This window comes from Hippocampus bargibanti, linkage group LG01, assembly GCF_051943395.1.
Source record: "Hippocampus bargibanti isolate YZ-2025 linkage group LG01, ASM5194339v1, whole genome shotgun sequence".
NCBI lineage: Eukaryota > Metazoa > Chordata > Actinopteri > Syngnathiformes > Syngnathidae > Hippocampus > Hippocampus bargibanti.
In genome coordinates, this window is record NC_142734.1 from 33635624 (window position 1) to 33648969 (window position 13346).

Here is a 13346-nt window from a genome sequence, read left to right on the forward strand (position 1 = left end):
AACCTCTAAAGATGGAGGACACTGATTTGCTGTGGCGACCCCTTGAAGGGAACAGCCGAAAGGAAAAGAAGAAGTTCATTGTCTTTCTTATAGAAGTAAAGGTTAAGCGTCAAACAGCAGAAAGAGTGACGGAAAAGTCTGCAATGAGTTGAAGGGATTGGCTAAAGATGTGAAAGTTGAAGCGTTGACATTGTAAAGGTTCGGGGAAACCCTCCAGGATGACTCACAACTTGGGATGTGTGTGTGTGTGTGTGTGTGTGTGTGTGTGTGTGTCTGTGTGAGTGTGTGAGTGGGTCCGGGTCTGCCTTTTCCGACCGCTTTCAGCACGGGGCCGCCGGCTCCACTAAAGTTTCCGTGACGACACTTTGACATTTGGGGTAAAAGGTTGGTTTGATAGTGGGAGAACCTCGAAGCTTCTCGTCTGGAAGTCTTCCTCTTTCTGGAAATGACTGCTTCAAAATGTAAACGGGCACGCACACACACACACACACACACACACACACGCACGCATACACACACACACACACATGCACGCATACACCATAAATGTCAGCGGGTTAGAATTTATGTCAGTGCTACTGTTCAGTGCACTCATAAACGAAGGAAGTGACATTATTGTTTATTTCCAAATATATCTGCTTTCATTCTCTAAGCCGCACCCGCTTTGATTTGTGTCTCTTTCTGATCCCTTCCCACCTTTGCTTCGACACGTCACAGCCGGCGAGGTCCAGAAGGAAACTTGTCTGTCTTGATCTTTGCTGTGGTAGCCAGCATGTGTTTTTGTTCATGTCTGCGGCGGTTTGGCCTGCCCGGTTCTGGCTGCGGGCCTTCTACCAGATCTGGCCACGCTGCGGTCTCCGGCCCTCCCATGCAAGCCGTCCGGCTGCCGTGCGGCGTGCCTCCTTCCTGTGTGTGTGTGTGTGTGTCAGAGGCCGTTTGGCCTGATTTATGGGTCCCGGACACACAGTACTTTGGACCCCACCTCTGCCGCTCCAATGGCTATTCCATGTGTCGGAAGGGGAATCCACCTGGGTGGTTCGACGTTGATGGGGGTCAGATGTGGACCTGCTTACGAGCTCCACAAACTCAGGGCAACGTGCCTGCGCAGAGTGGGGAGTGAAGCTGCTTCCACCAAATGTGCTTCCCAGGTTCAGGCAACATGCTTCCAGCAGCGCAATAACATGTCTGAGCATCCGATCCTCTGAACTGTTCTCCAGTTCCACCTGCTTTTGGTCCAAGATGTACGACTGGCTGAGGAATACAGATGAGGCGGAATGTTTTTCGGACGGGATGTTTTAGACCAAGGGTGTCAAACTGGTTTTTTTGCCGCGGCCACATTGGAGTGACGGTTCCTCTCGGGGGCCAGTATGAATTTGGGGAAGTCTTTGGAATGTTTCATCTCATACACGTATTCTATACAGAATAACTCGTTTTCAAATTTCATCTCTCATTGTGGTTTACATGGCACAATTTGACATTTTGGTTCGGACTTTAGCAAGCATCATGGCACTTGGCAAGTTTGATTTGCTTTCGTGGGCCGAATACAAGGATATAGCCGGCCAGATTTGGCCCCCGGACCTTGACTTAAACGTCTGGTTGAGACTAATCATGCGACTCAATCTTTGGGTTGATGCTTCGAAACGTAGGGAGTCCCCCTCGTTTGCCTCATCAGCTGACCCTGATAACACCGCTGCACATACCGTGTTTTCCGCACAATAAGACACGCCTTGTACATTCCAAAAACATACATGACAGGCTAATTAATCACTCTAAATCAGGGGTCAAGTCATTTTTTGCAGCGGGCCACATTGTGGTTATGGTTTCCTCTCAAGGGCCATTATGAATTTGGGGAAGCCATTAGAATGTTTCATCCCCTCCACATATTACATATAGAGAGCACAACAAATTAATGAATAACAAGTTTAAAATCTGAAGTCAAGAATAATGACTGTTATTGTGGTTTACATAAAAAAAATATGACATTTTGGCTCAGATTTTAGCAAACATCATGGAATTTCACAAGTTTGATTTGCTTTCGCGGGCCGAAAAAAACGAGTTAGCGGGCCGGATTTGGCCCCTGGGCCTTGACTTTGACACCTGTGCTCTAAATCGTCCCTAGGTATGACTGTGAGCGCGGAGGTTGTTTCTCTCTGCGATTGGCTGGCAACCAATTCAGGGTGTCCCCCGCCTAGTGCCCGAAGACGGCTGGGGTAGGCTCCAGCATCCCCTGCGACCCTAATGAGGATAAAGCGGCCTGGAAAATGGATGGATGTATAAGGCGCACCTAAAAGCCTTCAATTTTTTCAAAAGCTGACTATTCGCCTTATAATGGAGGGTGCTTTGGGATTGAATGTGAATGAAAAAAGACAAAATGAATACCGGTAAGTTTTAAAGTGACGCTTCTGCTTGTCACGCTTTGCAAGGTGGTGGTGGTGGTGGTTGACCCCAAAAAAGCAGGCAGGAGGAAAGAGCAGGGTGTATTTGACCAATTGTATTAAAGTCGACAGGAACAAAATCTCAAACAACAGTCATCAGAACAAAAAGGCCCAAAGTAGCAAACAAAGCATCTCAGGTCACAAGAACTTTGTTGATGTCAATTAAGGAGCTTCACTTAGAGAAAATTACTGCTGTGCTGCCTAATAATGTCGAAAGTGAGTTGGTGAGTTTAATTTGAACACAATTAGTTTGTGATTTTTATCAAATATGTGAGCTCGCACTGCTTCACAATTTGTATCCAACTGCGTTTATAAATCAAACTTGTCTCATGGTGACGACTATAATGTCGTCCATCATTTGAGTCGACACGGCTTCGTCCGTCGCTGGCCCCCTTGGCCGCTGGCTTCCGCGGAGCCTCCGCGGTTTAAATGGGCCAAGTTGAGACGAGGCGGTGAGTGCAAATCTTGTTTGGTCTGCGTCTGTGAACTTCAGCCTGACTCCACTCAAACAGACACGCACACACACGCGCGCGTGTGCGCGCATTCTAGCATTAAAAACACAACGGACCAAAACTTTAGACTCTATGGTTACCAAAAAAAACGCAATGCAATATACCGAGAGTGCAGCTTAACGCAAAGTGTGTCGAAACAAAACACGAGTGACACCGCAGAAATCATTTCCAGTCCAAGCCAAGGCAATAAATCATTTAGAGGGGTGGTGGGTGAGGGTGTGTGTGGGGTGGGGGGTGAGGCAGGGCGGGGAAGTGCGCGCGTTAATGATCCCCGTATGCAGCATCATGTCCGCGCCCGGCGCGCGCAGCATGTCAGGTATTAGCAGAGTGTGTGTGGGTGCATGTGGGAGGTAGGAAGCTGTAAGAAGCTGTGGGGCTGGCGGGGAGAGCGCTGCCGCCGCTGCGAGCGTCACACCGCTGAATGGGAATCTATCCGGCAACTCCAGCAGACCGCCGTCCCCTACGCGCGCCCTGCGTAAAACCAAGCGGCGCGTCTCCAAGTGTGGCTCGGGCCAACCCACAGGCGGCGAGCGCGCTCAGCAGCTCGGATCGTACGCGGACTTTTCCCGCACTTGTTCCCGACTGGCGGCGGCTCACCACAGAGGCATGCCCGCCATCAAGAAGGAGCGCCTGGACGGCGACGACATGGCTTTGGCCGCCTTCAACCAGTCCGAATACTTGGCCCCTTTAAATGCCGCCGCCATCCCGGTGGTGACCCCGCACCCGCCGCCTTACGAGCACATTTTGGCCCACCACCGCGCTTACTTGGGGCTCCACGACTCGAGCCTGCATCACCAGCACCTCCAGCACGCCACGGACGACTTGATGCTGGAGAGGTTCTCCTCCATCCCGGACTTCCAGCCTTTCTTTGACAACGGCGAGCCGTGCATCGAGGTGGAATGCGGGGAAAACAAGGCTTTGCTTTATATTAACAAACTCTGCCAAGGCAGCAAAGGACCTTCCATTAAATATCGAGGCGAGTGGCTCACTCCCAACGAGTTCCAGTTTGTCAGCGGACGGGAGACGGCCAAAGACTGGAAACGGAGTATTCGACACAAAGGTATGTGGCATCACCTGGAGCGGACATATTTGGGCTCACTTTTGTTTAGCCGAATGGAGTTTTTTTTTGGGGTGGGGGTGGGGGGGGGGGGTAGCCGAGGCAAAGTTCCTCCACTTTACAAAATGAAGAGTCAAGAGGGCTGCTCTTCAGGGCTGAAGTGGGGAAAAGGGACAATTCAATTCCTTTTTATTAATCTTGGTTTGTATCATGTTGTATAGCAGGCTCGATGTGATACTTGGATGAATTCACTTTTGTTGTTTCTGCTGCTATGTTCAAGATAGAGCTAACTTGCTTTATGAACACTCACTTTAGGCAGGGATTCCCAAACTGTGGTACGCTCTCACATGGGAGTGCTGGTCCAATACAAAAATCGCTGAACCATTTTTTTGCCAACTCCCTTTGCCACCATAAATTAATGAACGTGTTAATCTGAATATATCCCCATGGTCATAATTTCATGTAAAACAACTTGAATGGCTATAAAATGCTTTATTTTGATTTCTTTCTTTCTTTTATTATTATTTTTTCTTGGCTATGTTTGGGAAAGGTTACTTGAGTATCTGAGATTTCTTCAACCAAAATGCTTATTAAGCGATCCACAAAATCTGCAGTGGTGATGTTTACCCTCCACTTTCAGGTGAATGTGTTTTGGGATTGGGTTGGATGCTGTCAAGGTCATCCTAGATAGATTTGTTGTGAATTTGTCGTTGACAAATTCTCATTCATTCATTCATTCATTCATTCATTCATTCATTCGTTCATTCATTCATTTGTTCGTTCCTTCCTTCCTTCCTTCCTTCCTTCCTTCCTTCCTTCCTTCCTTCCTTCCTTCCTTCATTCGTTTATTCATGTATTTATTTATTTGAGCATTTATTTATTTATTTATTTATTTATTTATTTATTTATCTGTCAGTTTATTTATTTATATGTCAATTTATTTAATTATTTCTTTATTTATTTATATGTGAATTTATTTATTTATGTCAATTTAATTATTTATTCAGTCAATTAATTTATTTATGTATTTATTTATCAGTTTATATATATATATATAAATGCATTTAGTTATTTATTTGTCTATCAGTTTAGTCATTATTAATTTATTCAATCATTTATTTATGTATGTATTTTTCGTTATTTATTTACAATCCATAACATACCTGTTGTCAGTGTGGTGTTTTTTGTTTTTCATTTCTCTTAGTACAAGAAAGTGAATTGGCTTTGTTTTTTAAAATTTATTATAAGGAGGAGGTGGTGGGGGCTCAGGCGTCATGTGATCTTTAGGTTAGACTTCTTTGATGGATACACCATTGAGCAGGTGAGATTTCAAAGCAACTATTCCCGCTTCCCCCACCCACAACCCCCAATATTTTTAAGACTGAGATGTATTGGTGGGGAAGAGGCGGGAGGGAGTTCACCACGCCTCAGACCAGGAGTGATCGAGCAAATAATAACAACATTCTGCTGGCTTTGACATCACCTTTTTGGTAACTGACGAGAAAATGAAAGTCCCGTTGATCAGATTTCAATGCATTCAGGTAACGTGTTGCTGTTCTTTTCATTCATTCATTCATTTGGAGTTTCGCATTTGTTTGTGTTCTAGGGAAAAGTCTCAAGACCCTCATGTCCAAAGGAATCTTACAGGTGCATCCTCCGATCTGCGATTGTCCAGGTTGCCGAATCTCATCTCCCGTGGTGAGGATATTTTATCTTCTGTCAAAATCTTTTTTTGTGTCATTGTTTGTGTTTTGGACTAACACCGCTGAGCTACATTGATAGTAGCCTGGAACGTGTATGCACGGGATATGAACAATTTAGCCGACTTGTGATGTGGTTTATTTAACATTAACTCATTCAATGTCAATATGCAAAAAACTTGTCCACTCCAGTGGCGGGGTTTTTGCCATTTTCACTAAAGTTGCAGGCACCACAGAATATTGAGTTTTAGGACTACATAAACATTTGATGCAGCATAAGAAACTTTTGTCTCTCTTCTTTCATCAGAAACAAGAGTGAATTCCTAAATTATATGGGTCTGGACTTATATGAACTTGAAATGAGGGCGGCTGTCCAAAGGACAATGCAATACATACATATTGGTTTATACAGCGCTGTAACAACAGCTGAAGCTGGAACAAAGCGCTAATATGGAAAAAAAAGGAAATGCTGCCCCCTCGTGGAAGGGAAGAAACATAGCCAGAGGTCTGGCCTGCACTTTATCGGCACCCTCAATAAGAAAAAACAAAACCGAATAAATCCAGAAATGGCATTCCACGTCATATTTTCAATTCTCGAATAAAAATTTGGGGATGCCAGTGAATAAGTTAAGGACAAATGCAAAAACTGAAGCAAGTTTGTTGTTGTTGTTGTTGTATTCTGTGATGTTTTTGTCCTTGAAAGTGATGTTTTGACAAACATGCACTGTTCACTTGGCCGATGAAGAAGTCGGAATTGGTAAATTCTGATTGGACTTGTGTGTTTACCGTTTGGTGGAATCAAAATAGTTTTATCAGCAATGGTCACTCATGAATTTCATGTTGTTCGGAAACGGAAGGATGCCAAAAAGTGTGACAACATACCTCGGAAAAGGCAAAAAAAAAAACAGGAAGCGTTCCCGACAAAAGAGAATTAAAGACCACCGCCTGTAGTTTGTGTGAGAAAGCAACAAGAGCTATTTCATTGCTGTGTTTGTGTTGTCGCCCCGTTGCATGATGGGAAAGCGCGTTTAGGGAGCTCTGCCTTTGTTTATAACCTTTCCGCTGAAGACCCTACAGGCACACTGTGACAGATTTGACAGTAATTTTCTCTCAGCGTGAATAGCGAATGCACTTCCAGCCTTTCAAAGACGCCCAGCATCAAACAGCCATTTATCCAGAGACAACGAGCTGTCTGGCGTGGCGCGTATGCATGCCTGTGTGCTTGCGTGTCTTGCGTAGACTGTCGGTCAACGTTCAGTCAGTCTCCTCACCTGGCTGACAAGCTCTTGTTTTGCCCATTGCATCCTCTCGGGCTTGACTGGAGGGGGCCAACGCCAAAACTGAAGGCCCCGCAGATGTGTCACGATTACGGCATCGGCTTTCTCTGGGTTTCAGCTTTGCGCAAGATCACACACACACACACACACGTCAGATCTCTTCACACAGGTGCGCCAAGTTGTGGGTCTGCGTATGTGCGTTTTCATCACCACGGCGTGCATCTGTTGTCGCTCCCCAGCCCTAATCTTGAGGGAAGGGTGTAAGAGGCTTAGCAAGCTTCTGAGTGTGTCTACCGCTGATTATTGTGTGTGTGAGACACGCAAGGCGAAGGCGCCTTAGATAAAGGCGGAGGTGTTTGAGTGATACAGGTTAACTGGACTGGACTGGATAGCAAACTACATCTGCACTCTAAGGGTGTGTGGAAAACTAGTCCGCCAGCCACCGTGGCACTGTGTGGTTTGGTTCATCCGCCGAAAACTAGTTCGTATGCCAAGATTATATTCTCGTGAATTTAATGTTCGTAAAGCGGAAAATTTGTGAACTAAAGTGTTTGTAAACTGAGGTATCACTGTAGATGGAATTGGAGAAGGAATTGGCTGAAAGAGTGTCCACTTTGCGCTTCAAACATTTTCTAACTACTGTACAGGTATGAAAAGAAGTAAAAATAACCAGTTTAGAGAATGTTTTCATTAAAAAAAAGATACAGCACGTCAGGATGTTGATGTCTATTGTCGCATTTAAAAATACTCGTTGATGGGAAATGTTTCGGTTTTTGGAACAGATTATGGTCAAAAACCGAGGTTTGACTGTAATTAATCCAGGTAAGAGATGGGAAACCAGATGCACAGTCTAATTTTGTATTTTTTTACGTTAGGATTTGATTATCTCAATAGGTTTGCACGTGTTTACACTCAAGTAGAAGGTTATCGTCCAATGACTTTTTTGGCTTGTCTCGGCACGTATTCTTCAACCTCCATTTGCAGGCGTGATGGAGTGAAACGTTGCTATTGACGTAAGCGAGGGGATACGAGAGCCCGGAGCTTGTTGTTGTTATGGTCCTCGTTTCCTCGTCTGGCGGTGAAGCCTGAAGTTTAACCCGCCGACTGAATACCACCATGACGCCTTAGGACACCCACGTGCACTCTGTGCATACACGCACACCCACAACCACACACATATACGCACACACTCGCACGCAGGCTAAGAATGTCAGCAGTTTCACGCGAGGGCGGCGAGGGTGAGACGGCGGAGGGAAGGCAGCGGGGCTTGTATGGCCTCTATGGCGTCGCCCCCCCCCCCCCCCCCCAATCCCCTCCGAATCCCCTCAGGGCATGGCAGCCAGCACTCCCCGACCCACGCCATCCCTCCCACCCCGCTTTTCGTCCATCCCTACATTTCTCCCCTCCTTCACACACACACACTATACGCCTGCCTACTGACACAAATTACCTCATGCGGACATTTATTTTGAAAGTTTGACAGCTGAACTTTAAGTGATCTCGTTTCGCTATAGGCATGAGGCGAGTTTTTTTTTTAGTAAAAAGGAAAAAATAATAATAAAAAGTACAGCTGGTGGGAAGACGTTCCACCTGCCTGCTGAGGCCTCGTGCAAGATAATTGCAGCGTCAGCGCCGACTGGAGCTCTTTGTCATGTTGGCACACAAACGCTTGACAGTTAGTGATTAAATTATATGTGTAACGTCATGTGCTCGCACTTGAGTGATTGATAGGCTGTTGACTGGCATGCTTTTTTTTGTTTTCCCTCTTTCCTAGCCTCATGTGTGATCAGACGTCGACTTTTTTAATGGACGTACTCAATGCCGCCTATTCCGGTATGAATTGGTCCATAAAATACCAAAACCTTCCCGGGGTGGTTTAATCCTACGGCCCCACACTCTAAATGTGGTGTTTGTTCACTTTTATGTGTGCACGTCTATGTGTGTGTGCGGGTGAGCCCAAGATGGCCTGCTGATTAGCAAGCTGTGTGTGCATGCGTGTGTTTGCGTCTCCTCCCGGGAGAGCTCGGTTTCCTCTACTCTGTTATTTCAACGGAACTGGCGGAGGATGGGAGGAAATTACAGTCGCCTCTTCTGGCTCATAAAGACCCCCTCCGCCTTCCCCAATCGTGCCCCTCAGGCCCACCTCTCCTTCTCCCTCTCCCGCCGTTGCAAAACGGAATTAAATCCACACGTTGGCCAACATCTGTGGAAGTGGCCGCCAACACTGTTGTGCTTCAAAATAAAAGCTCGTTTGTGAGTTTTGTGTTTACGTGTGTGTTGCTATGGTAACGCCCGAATAGGCCATTGGATCAGAAGTAAGCAGAGTTTTGGTCAAGTGCTTTGGCGCACTTTCGGACTGAGTGATGTGCTCCTTTATGCACGCTTAATGGAGATCAATCGAAACCATGACGTGTGTCAGACATGTTGCTAACACGTGTGTTGTTGTTTTGTTTACTTCTAAAATTCATTCAAGTTGAGTTAGGTAATAATGGGTTAACACTAGTATCCTATTTCGCAAACATGTGATATGGACCGAAAGGCAAGTTTGGATTGATCTGCATGAATGAACAAACCGTGCGCGTTTCATTGTGTCGCTCAGTATTTCAAACAGGTGAAATAAGTTAAGGATAAGATAAGGATCCTTCTGATAGCTTCCCCTCCCCCCAGTTGCGATTTGCAAGGTGGTGGTGGTGGTGGTGGTGGACCCCAAAATAGCAAGCAGGAGGGAGGAACAGGATGTATTTGACAAATAGTATTGAATAAAGTCGATAGGAATAAAATCTCCAACAAAAAAGTCATCAGAACAAAAAGGTCCAAAGTAGCAAACAAAACCATGACAAGGCAAAAACAAACCTGTCAGAGTGAAACAAACAATGACTGGACACTGAATGGTCGTCCCGGTAGTCTTTTTAACTGCCACTGATTAAAACGACCAATACCTGTGCAGCTGCAGGTGGGGTCGTACAGTCCCAAACCGAAACGTGACACCCTGCAGCCCTACACCGACATCATAAAAGCCAAGAGCTATTATTCTGAAAATTCATCTTCCCAACATCCATGGCCCCATTCCGCGTCAACATGTGATTTCTTCCACGAGTTGCCGTGACGTCAAATTGGGTCTCAGCCGTCTCATCTTCTGACGTCCGTTATGGCAACAAGCTCCAACAAGAAAACTTAAACGGCTACGAGGAAATGTAATTTGTCGTTTATTTAGTAAGGTTATAGAAATCACACACGGCCATGATGATTCTGCCCGATCGCATGAACTACTTTTGGATTTTTCTTCATGATAAAAGATGACGGAAAGTCTAATAAAAGGTGGATGAATTAAATGTGGTAAGATAAAAGTAGGCAGTTTATCTGGGCTTCCTTTACGCGGCGATTCCAAAGGATTGCATTCCAAAAAGGAGGAGTGAGCATGTGCGTGAGTAAAACCTCATCAAAGTGCTTGTTTAAAACTCAAGGAGGTGTCGTTTTAGTGGTGTTTTTAATGAATTGCGCCGTTACATGTCAGGAAACCCATATTAGGTGTGTTTGTGATACTAGCTTGTCTTTGCCTTCACTTCCGCCATCGCACAGATCCAGTAGCAACCTGTCTGGAAAGCTCCCCCGCGGTGGTCTCGGCGGTCCAATCCAAACACGCAGGCGGCGGGAGAATGAGGGAGATGGAGGATTTGGGGGGGGGGGGGGGGGGCGAAGGGCGGGTCGGGAGGGGTGGTGGTGCGTTTGAGACAAGAGGGACAGGGGAGCGTGAGAGGCGCGTTGGCACGCTTGACTGCACCACCACTGACCTCCCAGCGCCGCTCCAGCACTAACCCACCACCCCCAACCCCCGTCCCTCCGCCTCGCCGCCCTCTCGCCCTCTGTGCATCGCCGCCCCCTCCCGTAGTCGCAACCCCCCTGCAGCAACTCCCGCTTCTCTCCCTCCCCTTCCCCCTTTTGCCCTGTGCCGCTCCATTGGGCTGAAACTGCCGCTCGGCTCAGCGCGTGGGGGCCAAGAGTGCAGATGAATGCGAGCGTGCGTGTGTGTGCGCGCGTGAGTGTACGTGTGTGTGTGTGTGTGTGTGTGTGTGTGTGTGTGTGTGTGTGTGTGTGTGTGTGTGTGTGTGTGTGTGTGTGTGTGCGTGCATGCGCGCGTCTTTGTTTTGTGTGTGCGTGTGGGAAGGTGTGGAGGGGCTTAGTCGTATGCCTGCCTGCCTCCTCACGATGCTTTCTCACTTTTCTTCTCTCCCGTCTCAAAAAGCCCAAAAAAATGAACAAAGTTTGCTTCATTCAAGTAGGGAATCAGTTTTCACTTGGTCAAATTTTGGGGTACAATGGTACTTTGAGTTTCGTGTTTAGTTTGTGACCAAGTTCGAAACAGTTTATTCCTATACATTTTCCCGATTGCAATGCCATCAGTGTTTTTCAGACATTTATTAATAACCACAATAGTTCTTCATTTTATAAAAGACATTGAAAGTACATTGGGCAGAATAAATTGGTTTGATAAGTTGCTAGAAGTGCACGCTGGAATGCCCGCATCGTGTGTGGTGTTCTTTTAAGGGGTGTGGCCATGTGTATGACGTAACAAACGCGTGTCACTTGGACTCCTTTTGTGTTAATGCATTTTCCTGTTTGTTCCATGGAATAAAATAGCTGTCAGTGCTTTGGTGACTGTAGCTGTCCGTGCCCACACCACACGGTGCTAGGCGTAGAAATAAAATAACAAAAATAGGGTCCGGGTGGTCGTAAGTGGCGCCGGTCGTAAGTCAGATGTCACCTGTATTTTCCTGTTTATTATTCTTCGTTTTTAACAACCAAATTAGGCATGCCTAGAATAACGCACATACAAAGACAACACAGCTTGCCGTCTGAGTCCTAAATGCCCTCTCAGGGTCATGCTTTGTGAGAAAATCGTGATCACTGCGAACACTAGAGAAGCGTATTGTTCCGCCATGACTTTTAACTGAAATATGCTAGAGCACGCTCAGACTAAAACTTACCAAACGTGCAGGTTTTAAAACAAGCTTAGCGAGTTTGTCTCATTAACTGAGGAGAAAAAACATTCAGTCCGTCCCGACAGTGACCTCAGACAGTCGAAGTCATCTGCAATCTCTCGGGCTGTTTTTCCATCACTGCACATGTGCAAAGTGGGTGAACAGCTGGCAAAACTCAAGTTACGAAGCCACTTATGCACTTTGATGTGCCCGTGGTGGTTGTTGTTGTTGCTGTTTTTTTTAAAAGTATTTGGTAAGAATAAAGATACATGTATGTATGTATGTATGTATGTATGTATGTATGTATGTATGTATGTATGTATGTATGTATGTATGTATGTATGTATGTGTGTGTGTGTGTGTGTGTGTGTGTGTGTGTGTGTGTGTGTGTGTGTGTGTGTGTGTGTGTGTGTGTGTGTGTGTGTGTGTGTGTGTATGTATGTATGTATGTATGTATGTATGTATGTATGTATGTATGTATGTGTGTATGTGTGTATGTATGTGCGTGTGTATGTGCGTATGTATGTATGTAAGTATGTATGTATGTATGTATGTATGTATGTATGTATGTGTGTGTATGTATGTGCGTGTGTATGTGCGTATGTATGTATGTATGTATATGTATGTATGTATGTATGTATGTATGTATGTATGTATGTATGTATGTATGTACTGTATGTCTATTTATGTATATAATTTTAAAAACGCTTCCACGCTACATTTTGCTTCCCTCCCAATTGCTGTGCCTAAACAACATCGCTCTGATGCATTGCTCATACTGTAGTTAATGTTGTTGCCCCACCATTTTATTTTGCAGTCCCGGGCCTCAATGTATTTGTCTCTCTGACATCACAAAGGTCACGAGTTGCATGTGATGCTAATGTGAGTCTTTGTAAACAAACCGCTGCTCTGGCATGACAACAACAGTCCTGTAAATAGCATTTGTCGTATTCTCGTCACGTATTTGTGGCGCTAATAACCTATTTCATATACACGTTAGCTGGCATATCGAGCAAATGATAGCCAGGGTATTTAGAGGGTTAGCCGGGGTGGAAATGTGGTGACCGGCAACCTTGTAAACACTTTAATCAAACTACTACGGTACTTTAATCCGGTTATTGGCAGTAATTAAGTTATGTTGGTCTGTGTTTGCATTCTGAGTGATCACAATCTAACCAGCGAGAAGTTTTCGTATCTTATCTAATCAACATCCAGGCACGAACCTGCGGAAATGTCACCCCAGTTTCCACGCGCCAGAGCCAGACACGAGGTGGTGAGACTAAAGAAAATAAGAATTTGGACGTGGTGATGAAATGGACCTGGAGACTGCATTCTGTTTGTTTTTGGCCTTTTTTCAGAGCTTTTATTTGAGCGTGGTAATGACCG

The 13346-nt window shown here is 45.6% G+C and overlaps 1 protein-coding gene across 2 annotated transcripts in view; it reads left to right on the plus strand.

Moving 5' to 3' along the window:
* The first annotated feature begins 2572 nt into the window (after positions 1-2572).
* Positions 2573-13346, plus strand: part of samd11 (sterile alpha motif domain containing 11) — a 56344-nt gene continuing 45570 nt past the window's right edge. The window contains exons 1-2 of one of the 2 annotated variants that reach the window (XM_089012390.1): positions 2573-4007; positions 5611-5702. In XM_089012390.1, the coding sequence (XP_088868516.1) occupies positions 3554-4007; positions 5611-5702 (546 nt within the window). In that variant the 5' untranslated portion in view covers positions 2573-3553. The remainder of the gene's footprint in view (positions 4008-5610; positions 5703-13346) is intronic. The other variant, XM_089012381.1, reaches the window with a different exon arrangement.